The sequence below is a fragment of the Aplysia californica genome, unplaced genomic scaffold (assembly GCF_000002075.1).
Source record: "Aplysia californica isolate F4 #8 unplaced genomic scaffold, AplCal3.0 scaffold00187, whole genome shotgun sequence".
Classification (NCBI taxonomy): Eukaryota; Metazoa; Mollusca; class Gastropoda; order Aplysiida; family Aplysiidae; genus Aplysia; species Aplysia californica.
In genome coordinates, this window is record NW_004797457.1 from 805,193 (window position 1) to 822,645 (window position 17,453).

General features: G+C 38.2%; 1 protein-coding gene across 4 annotated transcripts; it reads right to left on the reverse strand.

The window, feature by feature from the left end:
- Positions 1-1,995: 1,995 nt before the first annotated feature.
- LOC101856264 (cholinesterase) lies at positions 1,996-17,387 on the reverse strand. Of its 4 annotated transcripts, none has more exons than XM_005098596.3 (9): positions 17,148-17,387; positions 15,150-15,397; positions 14,323-14,445; positions 11,527-11,628; positions 10,606-10,851; positions 8,562-8,952; positions 6,220-6,408; positions 3,844-4,087; positions 1,996-2,328 (listed from the first exon to the last, which is right to left on the reverse strand). In XM_005098596.3, the coding sequence occupies exons 2-9, from the start codon at positions 15,363-15,365 to the stop codon at positions 2,127-2,129; spliced, it is 1,713 nt and encodes a 570-aa protein (XP_005098653.1). In that variant the 5' UTR covers positions 15,366-15,397; positions 17,148-17,387; the 3' UTR covers positions 1,996-2,126. The 4 variants fall into 4 exon arrangements, with proteins under 4 accessions (XP_005098653.1, XP_005098656.1, XP_005098654.1 ...); XM_005098599.3 differs by lacking the exon at positions 17,148-17,387 and adding an exon at positions 16,793-16,971; XM_005098597.3 differs by lacking the exon at positions 17,148-17,387 and adding an exon at positions 16,569-16,743.
- Between the last annotated feature and the right edge of the window lie 66 nt (positions 17,388-17,453).

Consider the following 17,453-nt stretch of genomic DNA (forward strand, 5'->3'; position numbering starts at 1 on the left):
AGTTTTTTATTTACAAAGGTAAAGAAGAGAAAAAAGCGGGGTTTTAGAATCGTGTCTTCTCATTTTTTCCGGACTCGTTATAAGTGGACTCCACTGTAATATTAATAGGCCTACACATTGTGTATAAGTTTAGTGACACAAGGATAGCGAATGTATGTCTGTTGCAAGATCTCTGATGGGTCATGGCCTATTGTCTCTGCCTACTGTCTCTGTGTTTCATCACAACACTGGCATTGGGCCTTCTATACTTCTTATTACAGTAACTCTACAGTATGCTGATCTACTCTTGCTACTATTTTTTATGACTTCAGCTGATTGAGCAAGCCGGCAATGTCGAAGAGAGTGCACAAAACAGACACCCTGAAGCCCCAATGACAATTTCTGAAAGATATAAATGAGAAGAAAACTTTCGAAAAGTGAAATTTTCTCCGAGCATGATATTGGTAATCCCAACTCTACCTCATTGACAGTCATCACTGGATGAGAAAAAATTGAAATGGCAAAGAGCAAAGAGTTTTTCCAGTCCTTGAGCAATTTCTCTAGATCAGAAATATGACTAAAACTGAAGAAAACCCAAAGGCCCTGCAGATTTCGGTTTAAGTGACCTCCACTGTCATGGCAGCAATGATTGAAGTATGAAATAAATGTTATTTGCAATTTGATAATAAAGTGAATAGATTAGAACTTTCGTTCAAGTAGGGACAAAGGCTATGTTCAGTCTATATGATTAAAGTTAAGACTGAATTACAATGAGACATGCACTGAAAAATGTTGAGAAAATCAGAACATTTCCTGATTCAAAAAGCCTTAGTGCACAAAATACCTCTGACTTTGAAACAAAAAGAAAAACTAAACTCACAGACAAGTGGTAATTAATAAGTATAAGAGTGAAACCTTGCAACCTAATGAGAAATTATTCATTCCAGATATAATATTGGTCCCATTCTGACTACAAAGAGCATACAGATTACGCATAATAAAAAAAAGCAATGTTGAGAGTATTCCCTCATGAGCGCCCTACACACAGCAAGAACAGGCAGAGAAGTGATAAATTCACTCCAAAACCATCACACACAAATCGTACTAAGTGCCCAACATGCAAAGTCTTTATAACAACTTAAAATCTGATTCTGAATACAAGTACAAAAAGAACAAAGGACAAAGAAAACGAGAATGTAAGTACAAAGGTTTCTCAGTGAGTACATTGAGCCTGTAAGTGGCTGGCCCCTGGTGTCGGCAAAGAAATTGAAAGATTGGGATTTAAGTGCAAATAATAATAATAATAATGGGAATTAATATAGCCCTAATCCTTAAGGGGAGACGTACGCTCCCAGAAAAATTTTCTAAACGAATGACTTTTGTTCACTTTCATGTAATTGTGTAAGAAGTTCATAGGTAAATAGGATGTATCAAGGGTGAATTTATTGATTTTTACTGAAAAATAGGTCTCTGTGGCGGCCATCTTGGATTACTCAACTCATGAATCGAAGGACAAAATATCCACACACACACATGCATGCACCCACAAATCCCAGACCCACACACATTCTCACGATACAAAATTTACTGTCAGGACAGTGTTGAACGAATGTGTCTTTAGACTATAATTTGACTTTGAATCTCTCTCTGACGTTATGATAATACTCATTTCTTTTGAGAGGGAATGCCAAATTTTTGGGACATAGAGGAAGAAAAAGCTCTTCCATCCAACTTGTTAGACTTCACTGTGGGCACTCTTAATGAGATTCTCATCTGCAGATCTGAAAAGTCTTCATGATCAGATTCAACAAAATCTTTAGATGTGTTTTCTTTAGTCCAAATTATGAGAAAAAAAATGTTTAAGTTATTGGTACAACAATTAAACATAATATTTGTTTCTCCTCTTCTTAAGGCAAAGCTTTCAAAATTCTGAATCACAATTTCTTCTCTTAGTCTTAGAGATAGAATGATGTTTCCACAAGTGCACTATTTCAAATTTACTTTATCCTTCTTTAGCGAAGCTTGTGTTTGCTATAATAATTTTAGTGTCCTAAACATTGTGGGAATAAATGACATAATACTGATATTTATTAAAGACATAATATTTCAAACAAGACTTTTGATAGTACAGTCGTCATAATGTTACTCTACAGTTCGGTCTTCCTTTGAGATGACTCTGAAAATTCTTTCATCCACTTTGGAAACAAGTCAGTCCAGATATCTCTTCTTGCCTTGATAGGGAACTGAGCCACAGCAAAATCAGGTTTGAAGTTCAGGTAAAATTCAGATTCTTCCTCATAAGGAGGCCATTCCATGTTCAAGTTCTCAGCCAGGGTCACACCGGGATTTCTGTGAAGAAAAAAAACCACCCATGTAAAACTCGTTAGACTTATATTATTTCAAAATGAAAATTTTTTTCAATTCCTTTGTTTTGTTAAACAGTTAACATACTGAATTAACGCCTGACTTCTCTCATGCATGTCCAACGGAATAAAGTTAACTTCCTAAAGAGTACAAAAAAAATGAGCTAGGCATAATTATGCCCTATGACATTTTTATTCCTCTGCTATCCTGTGATTTCTCTGCTCTCATCAGCTTTTTTTACCCCACGTATTGAATGAATATTGAGTTGGGTGAATTATATATTTATAGTAGTCTCCGTCTAAGATCCTGGTGCTCGGGAGTGAGGCAAATGCGGGATCTTAAGTGAACGGGATTTTAGCCGACGCACTAAGGGAAGAATCTATGGTGACCCATGTTAATAAGACCCACAACTGGTAAAATGGTCCCCCTCCATTCTAAAATGAACTAAAATGACCCCTGGGTGGGTTTATGACATATGGCGGACTAAGAGTGGTCAACCTTGATGACCAATCACAATGGCAAGAGGCATGCCATTTCCTCTTATTATTCTATCGTGAGTCTCAAGATCTATGCTTATCCAGTTGCCTCTCCCCTTTACCAGTCCAAAATTTATAGCTTTTCATCTCTGACAAGAGTTTCCCCACCTTTGTCCTTACACATCATCATTACGTTGTGACCACACCAATCGAAATTCAGTCTATCTTGCAAACTTGGGAGTAGAGACAACTGTTGCAATTGTCAGGGAAGAGTTCACAGTTTGATGAGATCCCCCCTGGAGCAAACTTGTAGGCCATACCCATCCAGCGTGTGATGTAAGTTAAGGTGAAAAGCTTGGGGAAAACAAACATGACAGTCAGTTCACACCTTGGTGTGATCCTGTCAGGGGATAACATTGTACTGTTTCATCGAGTTTTACAACGCACATGTGATCACATTCATGAGAAAGGCTAATCTTTTACATGACGGGCAATTCAATGATCTCAACTTTTCACTCCTGGTTGATTATCTGTGTCTGCCTGAGTTTTTGTTCCCCAAATTATGACCTGAAATGTGGGATCTTAGCCGAATGTAGATGTTCACAGTGAATCAGAGCGGGATCTTAGGGATGACTTTGGTGTAGTAAAAATTCTGCGTATTTATGTATGTATTTTATGTGTGTATTTATGTACATAATTTTAATTATGTTTACATATATGTATGTTTGCCATTGTAACCAAAATTTCCCAACGGGGATCAATAAAATATAATTTATTATTTATTTATCATTTATCTTAAAAAATTTTATCGACAAAAGGTGTAACCTAAATATATTTTTAAAATTCCATTATGCTCATATGACCTAGAACCACAATCCATAGCCTGAGATGAAAGTCTGTATTGTAAAAATTACACTTACAAAAAAATTAACCACAGTTAGATGGTGGTGGTGGTTGGAAGGTGGGGGGGGGGGGGGGGGGGTGTCAAGGGGGAACCCAAAAAAATGTAGTTAGCCTCACTCACCCAGATGCCATGAAGTCGGTTACAATTTTGATCAATGAAGACTTCAACTGGACATCTTCAGCAGTAAAAGTCTCATTTGTTTCAAGGGAGTAAAACGATTTCAAAACATAGCTGGGTTGAAGATCAAACAGATACGTTAGATCAAAGCTATGAAATGTCCCCTCATGAGGAGCAGGCAAGAAACTTGGAAAGATGTCAAAATACAGAAAGTATGACTTCCCTGCTGCATCTTCTGGAGTCATCCCTGTGAGATAAACAACAAATAATAAGAATATAAGAGTCTGTCTTATGGAACTAAAGCAAACAATACACACTAAAAAGGAAAATGGTGTGTACGAAGCACATTTGACATCCACATAAACAATCGTTCATATTTTCATAATGTTATACATCATATAATGGCTATTCTGGGATTAAAACCAACACAAAGAAATAGAGGGGCCAACCCCCAAGATAAGTATAAATGGTTTTTTTTGGTAGCAAATGTGATCACATAAACAAGAGTGGTTGATCTATGATGCAACGGATAGTTCAATGATTGCAAATTTTCACTCTTGGTTAGTCAGCTGTGCCCGCCCACGTTTTTGTTCCATAAATTATGATCTGAAATGCGGGATTTCAGCCTAATACAAGGGAGTTCAATACGTCTTTGGTCTAAATATGAAGGAATAAAGACAGAGCTTTGTAACTTGGCACATATACTTTCATTTCTCTACTTAGTCACCATGCGGAGTAACACATTTCTGCCACCTCTCTTTGACCTTTAAAAATCCTTGAGAAAAAAATGACCCAGAATGGGCTCCTAACCAGTCTTCTTCAGCTTCAATGGTGTCTTCATTGTCATGGAAATGACGTCCATTCAGAGGTTTTTTAAGATTAGGAAACAGAAAAAAGTCAGAAGGGACTAGGTCTGGTGAATAAGCCCGGTGTGGCAGGATTTCAAAGCCGCACTGTTCTGCTGTCTGGACTGTTTGTTGTGCTCTGTGTGCAGGGGCGTTGTCATGCCATAGGAGGACTCCATTGCGGAGTTTTCCACATCTTTTTCTCACCAATTCGGACCACAATTTTATCAGCAAACCCGAATAGTAGTCCCCTGTGACTGTTTTTCCAGTTTCCAGGTAGTCAGTCATGATACCTTCACAATCCCAGAAACACGACAGCATGACCTTTCCACTTGACGGTGTTACCTTTGCTTTCTTTGGTGAGGGAGAAGAAGGGGGTTTCCATTGCATGGAGGACAATTTTTGTTCTGGATCAAAATGATAAATCCATGTTTCATCCATAATCACCATGTTTTTAAAGAAATTTGTGTCACTGGACTCAATTCGAAAGAGAGTTTTGCAGGACTCAACCCTCTGCTTCTTTTGCTCACTTGTCAAAAGGCGGGGTACCCACCGCGCAGACATCTTATTCATGTTAAGACGGTCATGGAGAATCGTTTCAACTGACCCTACACTGATTCCCGTGTCACTTGAGAGCTGTTTAACAGTTATACATCAGTCTTGTAAAACCAGTTTCTTCACTTTGGATACATTCTTTTCAATTACCACAAAGGATGGGTGCCCTTCACGATCTTCATCCATCACCGACATGAATCCAGATTTGAATTTGCTTACACAGTATGGCACAGTATTATAACGAGGACATTTGTCACCATAAACTTGGACCATTTCCGGAAAAATGTCCGCAGGGGATTTTCCTTGCAAGTGTAAAAACTTGATAACTAAGCGATATATTCAACAGGCTCCATGGTACAGCTTCAGCAAAGAAACACCAAACACTTTTGTGCATGGTTTCATTGAACACGCTGACTAGTGCCTTATTACAGTCGGATTTTCACTAAAATTTGAATGGTGTTTTCCAAAAAAATTGTCAAAAGGCTGGCAAAATTTTATTACTCTACCATCATTTCTTCATACCCAGACCAAAGACTTATTGAACCCTCATCGTATGAAACTTTCACAGTGAACCAGAGTGAGATCTTAGGGGAGGCTTTTGTATAGTAAAAATTCTGTTTTCTTAAAACAGCAGAATCTTAAGCAAACTGGGATCAAAAGCGGTGGGATCTTAGGTGGAAACTACTGTACTATCATTTAAACTGACTGAAATTATGCCGTTTCTACGATCAGAACGAGTACAAATGAGGTAGAAACAATTGCAGTAAACGTGTTTAGTCAGAAATCAACAAAACAATCTTTTTCAACACAAGATGAAGTAAATATTGAAAAGGCACATCAAATTAAAACCCTGAAAGCAGGCCCTAATAACATTGTTAGCCTTAGTTAAGTCAACACAATTCTTACTGTTTGTATCACTTCCATTTGAAGTTAATGTGGAAAAAAAATAAATTACACGCTTTTAAAACTAAAAGGTCACCTTTGAATTTTGAAGTGTGAATCCTCAAGAAATCAAAAGTAGGTACTGCCAGTATGGGGTCCGACCAAATATCATGCACTTTATTGATGCTCGAGACCTCTGGCTGACTGTATGATTCATAGGCCTTTTCAATCACTGGTAGTGGCACTCTGACTTTCTTGCTTAAGAATTCCTTTTCAGTCTCGTCAGCTGTGCAAGATGAAATTTTTAAAAGTGCTTACTTTAGCAGATAATAACAATAAAGAAGAGTAGAACCAGGAACCTTGAAATAAAACAAAAACTTTGCTTCCAAAGACTAGGTCAGTTTGTTCGCAAACTGTTTCTCAAGACTATTTTATGGAAAATAAGAACTTTTTGTATACAGTTTACATCTTTATCAACAAAATCAAGTTCATTTCAGGGAAAAGTTGTCTGACCAAGTCTGTCAAGGTTAGCCTGCACTAAGTGGGATACAGTATCCTACAAGACATTCTGAGATATATGATGAAATAGCTTTCCCACTCAGGGATTGAACTCAAATCTTCCGCATGCAGCAGCAAAGAAGATAACCACTGCTTGGATATCTTTTCTTAGAGTTAGAGTTTGGTGTTTTCTATTCATGGCAGTTTTCAATTAACACTATCATGGGCTTAGTGATGGAATCCCAAACTGCAGCATAAAAATTACAACAGGAAACCAGATTCCCATCACTGACTTATCACTTGTGTGCTTCTTAGTTTCTTAAGATTACAACATTGTCAGTACATGCTGGACTCAAGGCTTCACATGCAGGCAGGCAGTGCATATCATTAGGCCAATATTCACCAGTCGCTGCACTGCTATTTGTACTGAAAATCAAGAAAAATCCAAGATCATGTTTTTTTCGGCAAATAGGAGATAAAAAAAGATATTAATCCTATTACTTTCGTTAAAAGTGTCAAATCATGATCATGTTTGTGGGATATATTCATATTTGTAGATTACTGATACCAAACTTTGATAGAAAGGTGCAGGACTTTCATTTAAATAGACACATTAAAAATGTCAGTCTGACCCTGATCGTATGCATGGTACGTGTATTAGTATTAGGTTTTCCATTCGAATAGCAGTATACATGCTGGAGAATATTAAACAGTACTCATCAGAGAATGTGGAAATAGTCCTTTCTTGCAACAGCACTCCTCAAAACAAAAATCCAGACCTGTCACTCTATGACATCTAAAAATCAGGATCGCAGGGGAAAAAAATCAGGATTTGGGAAAAAAAATCGGGATCAGCCACAAATCACCAAGGTGACAGCAAATTTTGTTTAAAATTTCACAGGTTTTTCCTTAAATTCATGTATATACATGCATATCCCTCTGTGTGTGTGTGTGTGTCGGTTTTAAAAAAATCCTGATGTATTAAGTCAAGTACTCCTAGTCCAAGTGTCTACAATCCCCCTCCCCCTCTCCGATATAAATCCCTAAAGATGCTTTAACCAGTGTGCATATGAACTGAAGTTGACCCAGTCAACGGACGGGCCCCGACACACGCGCCGAAGTCGCACGTCAAAGTCATGTTACGTGATGTGAATGCACGATTGAAACAGTCCTACTGATGGGTCTTGATGATAGGCCTTACTCCAACTAACCAGAACTCGGACAAAGTTTTAAAAAAAGTAACAGCAGAAGTAAGAATAATATTGATCATTTGTATTCTCAATTGAAACAGTTATTAGACCATCATCGGAGAATTCTGAGTGGAAACATAAGCGAGAGTAGCTTAGATCTTGAGAATGTACCAAGTCAGAATGCCAACTCGATACTACTTCCATTATAGTTGAAATAAAACGTGGGAGCAAAGATCCAACAAAACTTGGGGCAAGTTAACTACTAAATCTGGCATTGATATTTAGGAAAATAGTGCTCCAAGTTCCTGCTGACAAAAGGTTTAACAGGTGCTTCCCGCGACAGAGAAAAAGGCAGAGAAAGTTTTTAGGAAAAATCCCACGCAACAGACGACACCAAAAAAAAAAGGGATACACGCAATCGAAATCGGGGAAAATTGGAATGCTTGAGATTTATGGCAAAAAATTGGAATATCCCGATTAAATTGGGAAGAGTGGCAGGTCTGAAAATATCACCCAATAAAGTAAATTTATTTTCATTCGGTTTACTGCGGTTTTCAGATTTTTAGTTAAAGCAAACTCAACTGTATATCTTTCCACATACTCGATGTAATATTCTACTCTTGAAATTTACTGACAGCATTTACTTGCATATCTTAAAAAACACTCAAGCTACTTGAAAATAAAAACAATACCATAATAGCCACCAAGATGCTACATAAAATAAACTCACAATGCATTCTGTAAAGCTTACCTCCTTCTGCTGCAAAAATTCCATTAGTCAATGGAGCACCTTCATTATTGGTCAGGCTAACAAGAAAAGACTTTGAGAAGAATCCAACGTCAGATAAGTACTTAACATCAGTCACAAGTTCACTAAAAGATGCAGGAAACAACTCTCCATCAATACTTGTAAACTTGTTTGTGAGGCTTCCTTCAGGAGGCAACTGGAACGTCTCAGATGGGAGGCTTTGCAGACAAGTTATAACACTCGATACTTCCTCCTCTGACCACTCCTTAGAAAGTGTCTTGGCATCTTGATTCATTGGCCTGCATCCAACTCTGTCTACAAGAAGGTCTAGGAGAATATCGGATGAACCTTGAGTGGAGGGACAAGTGAAGATGGTGCCACTCATCACAATTCCCTGAAATTTGTGGTACAATGTTAGTGATTACGTGGAAAAGTAGTATTTTCTGTGTAAGTACAGTCAAGCACTCATGTGGGTCCCCATTTTTTCCTTTTACATGTGTGACCTTTTTTTTTCAAAACATGCACCTAGTAAAATCTGCACATCATAATGAAAAGATTTTTTGTGTCCAGTCAATTTCGCTATGTGTGTGCCAAATTGTATAACAAGAAATAGCAATCCCAATGAAAATTTAATTTTTCGCTTTAGGCCTTTTTTATTTGGTACCTAAGAAAGAGTTTTCATTTCTAAGAATAATGCTTTTTGAATTTTAAGAATCGGTTCATAAGTAAAAAAGTTATTGGGTTGTAAAAGTTGGCAAAATATGGATGACCCACAATTAATACTCCTAAAAGTGGACCATGTATGTAGTAGCAGCTGCGGTAAGAAAATCGACGATATCTCAGTAATTAACTGGACTGCTAAGGAGAAACTTGGCTACCCAATGTGTTTTTGGGTGGAGAAATCATTTCTGCAGTCGGATTTACTAACCATTTCGTAGTTATTTTGTTATAATTAAAATTTTGGTGTACAAATTTCGATTTTGCGAAAAAGGGGTGTCAAGATGAGAGCATTTTATTTATAGCATTGTATCACAACATGGGATCTTTAAGAATATGTTGGCAGCGTGATTTAATAATGGCAAAGCTTTCTTTGACGACTTTAGACCATGCCAACCATAATATATCATTTAATTCAATTAAAACCCCTTTTTTCCCGTTGAGACGCGAACACCCCAAATACCCCCATTGCCAGGTTACAGGGGAACAGAAAGAAAAACAACCGGATGCGGGCGCCCGCCATTGCTCTATTTCAAGTGACCAATGAACAGGCTCGGAATAGTCAAGCAGGGATTTGTAGGTCACACACATTTGCATTGGGAGTGAGGGGGAAATGGCCGGTCTCCGTGCGATGCCGCTTTTGACAGGGGGGTAGTCGTGCATTTATGATAAATTCTGTACAACTACTTGACACAGATTTGAACACACTATGGAGGAAAGATGGATCTCTTACCATCTCGGCGTCGAATATCGGACTCTTTAAAGTTTTTGGTGTATCCGATACGAAAGTGTTTCCGACACCAAAAGTATAGGTTAATTTATGTGTACGAACTTCGACTTCCACATATCATTAGTTTGCCCTATTTTCTAATTGGTTGCCAAGTTTCCTTCACATTAGTCAAGAAATAGCGCAGAACGAGCTCGAGAAAGTAAGTCGCTATCGTTCCGACCTGGTCCAAAAATTCACCCGCAAACAGGGACCAAATTTTCACCGTGCGCAGAAGCCCGATTGGCATAGCTACAAGAAAATGGTACACCAGACTTTAAGTAACATGTACATGTACACATGTAATATGACAATTCAACTTCACAGTATATATGTGAAAAATTCTTACTTATGGGGAGCATTTTGAAAGAGAAGTTATTCCTAAGCTGTTGCAAATGCTGTCTTGAATAAGTTTGATGAAGACTACGAAGTTATTTTGAATATCACTGTTAACAAGTCAGTTTACAACAAAAACATGTTAATCTAAATACTTGCAAATTATGAGAACTTTATAATTCTAAAACTCCCCACAAAATAAATGTACAAATTGACAACCCAGTTCACCTTCGTAAATAAATTCCTGCTCTGATTGACAATGCTCCACACTGAAACACTTTCTCCTCCCATAGACTGTCCAGCTAAAGTTATATCGTCTGAATCTCCTCCAAAAGATTGGATATTGTCCTTGACCCACTGTAGAGCCATCAGCTGGTCCCAGTATCCTTGATTCCCGGGCAGTTGTGGAGTGTTCCCTTTGAGAAACCCAAGCCACGACAGCCGGTAGTTCAGTGTGACCACAATGACATCACCCTGCAAACACGCAGGATGTTGTTTGAGAAAAAGAGAAACATGTTGACCTGAAAAACATACGCGTCTTCTGTCGGTAGAAAAAAAAAGAAAGGCTTTGTAATGTTTAAAATGGACATGCGCATCAACTCCGGTGGAAAAAAATATTCTGATAACCTAGAACTAGAAGGCAGTAAAACAGTGAGTGACACTCTTGAAGAAAAACTGGGCAACTGAGGAAGAGGAGTCAACAGGTAGGGGAGAGGACCCAGAACGCATTTTTGAAGTGCAGGACAGCAACTATGGCTGTACTCGGATGGTGATGACATTAGATCTTCAAACAAAGATATATCTATATATCAAAACCTTTCTCCCCCTCCCCCCTCCAATATATCAGAAAATTAATTAAATGTGCAAGTGCCTTTACCAGTTTTTTAAATTGTTGTATGGAGCTTCTGAAAAATATGTAGAAAACCACCCACATCCAAGTCACTTACTCTGAAATTATTAACAATCAATTGACCTTCCAAGGAAACACAACAAAATCATGTGTTTCTTTGACATGACTAACAACCATATCATTAAATAAATACCACAGACAAAAAGACATACATAACTCAAAAAAATTAAATTTGTTTGGAAAATAAGAGTTCAAAAGATCAGAATCAAATGATGTTTAATGTAAGTATTGGTACCTACCTGAGCAACAAAATCACCAGGAACATATTCATTGCCTGAACCCATGAAAAAGGCACCACCATGTATGTACACCAAAACTTTTTTCAGACCTTGATTGGTTTTCTGCAATAATGGAAATGAAAATATGGTGATCAACGGAAATTCAGACAGCCAGAACATGTGGGAAATTAGTCAACTTGATATTGATTTCTACAAATTTGTGCATAAATTGTAGGCCTATATCAGTTATTTATGCATAGCTTTATCTTAAGTGGACAAAAAGTATTAATCAGTTCAAGAGCTGGGGTTGGGTCCATATTAGTGAACAAGCAATGGACGAAAACAGTGATCTAACACAAAATATTATATTTTTCAGAGTCAACTAACAAGCCCCTGTTAAATGACAAAACAGTAAGAGCTGTCTCATTTTGCGACACAGGCTTTATGACATAATGAAAGTAACAATTTTTCTAAATATCAATACATTTTTTCTATCCCAATGCAAGCTGAAAGATAATGGTGGTAATAATAATAATAATAATAATAATAATAATAATAATAATACATAATAATAATATATAACAATAATAATAATAATAAAAAATAAAATAAAATAATAACAACAGCTGAACTAGTACTTTATACAGTCCATGCCGGCTTTAAGCACGGTAATCGGGAGAAAGCATAAGCGTGTTTAAATCCGAAGCGTGCTTGAGTGCGAAGTAGACATAATCCAGAGATTTTCATGTAGAAAATTTCCTGTGCTTTTTCCCTTTGTTTGTAAGTAGGCCTATAGCGGTCCCGCAAAAGTGTGCACTGTTATTTTTACCCGCCATGGTAGTTTTTGTTTGCTTGTTTGTTTTTGTTTTGAGGTCGAATGGGAAATGAAAACTTAATTTAGAAGGCCAGTCACGATACAGCACACTAGCAGGCCTACACGCTGCCTGTGCGTACCACTGCCCGCTGTGCCACATTCATACCACCGCCTTCATCTCACCTCGCGCGTGATACACAATCAGGATTATCGGATAGCGAGGGTCAAAGGTGAAATCGCAGCCAGCCTCCCTTTCTCGTCTCCCTGACTCTCTTTGTATTTTTTAGTCAGTGTGTAACTTTGCCCTAGGCTAGATCCTATGTCCACGCGCACGGCTGTGTTCATCTCCCTGCCTTCCTCTCCGCCCGTGTGAGTGTGTGTCTCCATCACTTGCGTTCTCTGTGTTTCTCTTACAACACTCCACTGCTGCAGTATGTAGACTGTGTTCGAACTTCGATGGGTCATCATAAAAGTATTGACTGTCTTGTAAATGAAGCGTGCTTAAAGGCGTGTAATTTATATAGCAAAAATTCGGTAAGAGCCGTTTAGCGTGCTTGACTTAAGTCCGAAACGTGCTTTAAGCCGGCGTGCTTATAGCCGGCACGGACTGTATGATGGTGTCACACAGAGTCACAGGTTTCTTCAAATTAGAAAACAAATATATTTTTAGCTTATATTGGTTCTACAGATCATAAAAACAAAAAAATACTGTCGCAATGTCGGAGTGGATTTTGACCACAAAGCAATGCTCACTTCAACTTAACTCTTTATCTCCGAGGTTGGGGGGGGGGGGCTAATCCCACAATGCCAGGGCCCTCTTCTGGTATGAAATCTAAAAGTGACATAAATATATACGTAACTAGATTGCTCATTAAATCAAAACAAAACAAGTGAACCAATTTTGATAGTTCTTCGTCTAAAAAATGAACTCCCGGTAAAAGAGACCTGTTTTTGGCAATTGCCGAAAAGTAATTTGACATTGAAGTTGCCAGCGGCCGATCGGCACGCACTTCTGACCACTATCAGCCGCTGCGAGCTACTTGCCGGAGATAAGGAGTTAAACAATATTGGGACAAAGAATATAGCATAGAGAGAAGATGTCTTTTACTTTTAGTAGAAGTTTTACGATGCTCGCAACTGCATAGGGTCATATGAGCGCCAGAAGAAGATGTCTATTATTCATCATCCTCATCCGGTGCCTTGCCGACTGGCGTGGGCAATCATGGACCTCGACTTCACTCTGTCTTGCATTGCAGCAATGGTGTCTGTTGTTCTTGCTGCTCCTAGCCATGTTGTCATCTTGTCCAGTATCTTTTCCCTCTGTCTGCCTCTGCCTCTCTTTCCATCAAACTTGCCTGCTGTTACAATATTCTCCAATGTTTTTTTCCACATTACGTGTCCGAAGAAATTTGCCTGTTGCTTTCTTATATTCGTCATAAGCTGTCTTCTGCAATTTGCTTCAACCAAGACTTCTTCATTTGTTTTTCTAGCTGTCCGTGGGATACCTAGCATGCGTCTTATGAACCACAACTCTGTCGCCACAATTGTTTTTTCCAGCTGTTTATTGATTGTCTATGCTTCGCACCCTTATAACAGGATTGGCTCGATGTAACTTTTCAGTACTCTTTTTCTCGTTTCCAGTGACAGATTGATGTTTGTGAGTATCTGTTTCATTTTGTGGAAGGTTGCTTTTGCTTGGCAAATGCGGCTTTTAATTTCGGTGTGACATCTCTCATCTGATGATATAATAGTCCCCAAATATTTAAAATGTTTTACTTGATTGAGGGTGGTATCATTGATTTTGATATTGCATGTTGGGGTGGGAGTTTTTCTGCTGAAAGTACACATCCTTGTCTGACTCCTCTTTTAATCTGTATGTATTCGCTGATGTCGTTTTCTATTCTCATTGCAGCAGTTTGATCCCAGTACATGTTCTATTATTCACAGGACACAAAAACAAACAGTATTACAAACAGATTTAACTGACATTTTCATAGACCAACCTCAAACAGTCTAACAGGTCTGAAAATATTGAGATACAAGCAGTCCTCCTGGCCTGGGCTTCCAATGTCAACTCCGGAGGGCTGAAGGCAGATTGGAGCTTCCTTAGTGGCATCGTAAACATTCTGTGATAAAAAAAAGAGTTATTAGGAGGAGGAGGAGGAGAAGGTGTAGGAGTATAAGAAGGAGGAGGAGGAGGAGGAGGAGGAGGAAGAGGAGGAGGAGGAGGAAGAAGAGTGTCTTTAGTGTAGTTTACAACTCTGCTGGACACAAAAATAGGTTATTTCAAAGGCAGAGTCTTTGGCTGGGCAGAAAAAGGAAAAGGGAGATAAGTTATAGTGCAGTATGGGTCCATCGCTACTTTCAACACTCTGAGACAATGTTTAAAAGTAAAGGCAAGATCCCTAAATGTACCATTCATCTCCTATAAGATATAATATGAGTCCAGTGGGCAGCTTAGGGAGTCTTGAAAGCTCTGAGAACAACCCAAATTAAAGAATGCCCCAATGGGGATTCGTACTAGGGTCATCCCCACCATAGTCCAACATTTCTCCGGTTGTAAGTGTGGTAACTGGCCTCATTCAACTCCAGTTTTGATACATTTTCAACATACTTGAACAGGCACATATCAAGGCAAGAAGACAGATTTGTTTCCTGCGTTTTCTTCCTTTGTAATTGCATGTTATTCACTGTCGCCTGCAACTGTATTATAAAATCAAGTTCGTATAAAAGCTGTAACTGCTTGAGTTTACAAAAAAACCATTCTGCCTATTGTTAATTCCCAAACCCAAAAATGAAGAGAATTGTTTTTAATAAACGATATTCCTACCTCCAATTTCGGATGCGGCCGTGGTTTTCCAAATCGAAGTTCTCCAACGGGTGGAAGTGCATATGGTATACCTCTAAAGGCAACAAAACTCAGGCCACTGGGAGCAGTTAGCTGAGTTCCCTTGAACACGCCAGATGGGCTTGAGACCAGTAAATCATTTGTTTGGAAGGAGGGAGAACTCAGACCAAGGACGATCATTGAAATAAGTTGCAACATCTTTCCTTTGAAGTTGATAAGAATTCTTCCACCTGGAATCATCAGAACAAAAATTAATACCACTTAGTAGAAGTAGCACTTAATTTTTTCAACTGCATAGGCCTCTTGTTTTTTTTCTTGTTTTCCTCATTAATCATAATACTAAATATGAGTCACAACGCGGTGGAATCAGGCCCTCGACAAATTTTTGGCACACATATAAATATATATGGAGTTATTGGTATCATCTTAAACCCTGTCCATTTGCCTTGCTTTCAATGGACAAAATATCCATTTATCTTAGATACATGTGAAGATAATGGCAATTGAAGTAGGTGGGGTCGCCTGGTTTCAGAGATAAAATTAGCGAGAAAATGACAGCCAAAGTTGCGGAAATATCCTTAGTTTGAGAGTTCGTGGAAACTGAAAATATACATCTTTTATTTATGCCTTTAATCAAAGTTGTTTTTTAATAATAAAATCCACACAGAAATGTGTTCTTTCATGAGCATGAAAGGTGTTGAGACAAAAAACAAAATTTTGATAAAAATTCCCATACCTGCGGAAAAATGCCAGTTTCTTCACTTCCATTATTTTAACGAGTGCTTGATTTCACCACGCAGTCTCACATAGCTGCTTGTCTGTACTACAATTGTACCGTGTCCTCATACACCATTTTTCTTCGTTTATTAAAATTGTAATTCACGCTTGTAAGGCAAGGTGTAATTTGAAACTTTTTAAATGCTATAAATATGGCCTACAAATGTATACACATTTCATACTTAACTTGGGTTCCACAAAGCATGAAGCTCAAAGACTTGTAAAAGTTAATAAAACTATAAGAATCAAAAGGAAAAGTATGGAGCTGTGGGCATAAAATATTCAAGACAGAAAAGGATGTTGGAGGAGGACTGAGAGAAGATTGCTTAGTTGTTCTTAAAACATCAGTTCACCTCTGTGCATAATGAGTAGGCCTACTGGTTTCAGCTTGCGCAAAAAGATCAACGCACAGAACATTTAATTCTTAAAGAGTTACAGCAGTGGGCACTATTTTTCCACAACAGAAAGTGGCATTTGTTCTGTAGCCAGTTGGGCCCACTTATCTCACTTTCATGTCCACAGCTGTATGAAGAGATTTAAAGGCTGGTGAGCTGTTTAAAAGGCCAAAGTTGCCATGAACGCAAAGTAGGCCTAAAGTGTCCTGCATTGTTGATGTTGTGTCACCTTTTGTCTCTTTACATGAAATAGAAGACTAGAATGGAAAGTCTAACAATGGTTGTTATCTCCCAGGCTCTAAAATAAGCTTTGGAAGAGGTTTAACTGAAGGCCTTGTATTTCCCAAGGCCAAGGGCATCCTTTTTTTCTTCTCATTTTGTAGTTCTCCACAAAGGATGTCATTGGGTTCTCCTATGATCTATACGACGTTACTTTTTGAATTTCCAAGATACCTTTATAGAGTTACTGCAAGACTGTCACAAAGCTTGAGCCCTGAAAGTACTGTGACTGGGCACTGTTAGCCTAATTGATTAAATCCTAGATCTAGATTCTAGATCTATTTAAATTTAATTAAAATTAGCCTACAGCAAAATATAAAAACACAGCTAGAGTTAGAGTACCCAGAACGCCCACTTAGAAAGCTAGATCTAGTTCTTGCTCTCGATGTTGAAATTCCTGTCACAGCAAACATCAATTGTAACGCGTTCATGCATGGTCACCGAAGCAATACTTACTAGATTTTCTAGATCTAATTCTGATAGAAAAATGCAGCTAACAAATAAAACAAAAAGTCAATTAGACACTCACTTCTAAAGTGTTTATTAGCACAACACGGCGTTTTTTGTCATATATGTTGGTTGCTGGCTATGGTTATGGGTTGCCGGTTGTCAATAAGATGCATTTCTATGATGTCAGATTCCTTTTGCTTGGATCTAACACTTGGGAACCTAGTTTGATATATATAGAAAGGCTAGAAATTAGTAGAATTATCAAAGGAGACTTCAATTTAGACTAAAATCAAATTATTAATCGAAGCTGTAGTGCATATATATAGATCTAGATAGATAGGCGATTCAATGCTCAGCGGCTCGGTACGGATACGTTAGGATAAGA

Coding starts and splice junctions, on each gene's coding strand:
- LOC101856264 (XM_005098595.3), bottom strand. CDS start 16,361: ATGTTCTGTGCGTTGATCTTTTTGCGCAAGCTGAAACCAGTAGGCCTA. Junction 10,852..11,526: donor CTGGTGATTTTGTTGCTCAG/GTAGGTACCAAT, acceptor GCGTGTTTGCAG/GGTGATGTCATTGTGGTCAC. Junction 2,329..3,843: donor ACCGACTTCATGGCATCTGG/GTGAGTGAGGCT, acceptor TTTTCTTCACAG/AAATCCCGGTGTGACCCTGG.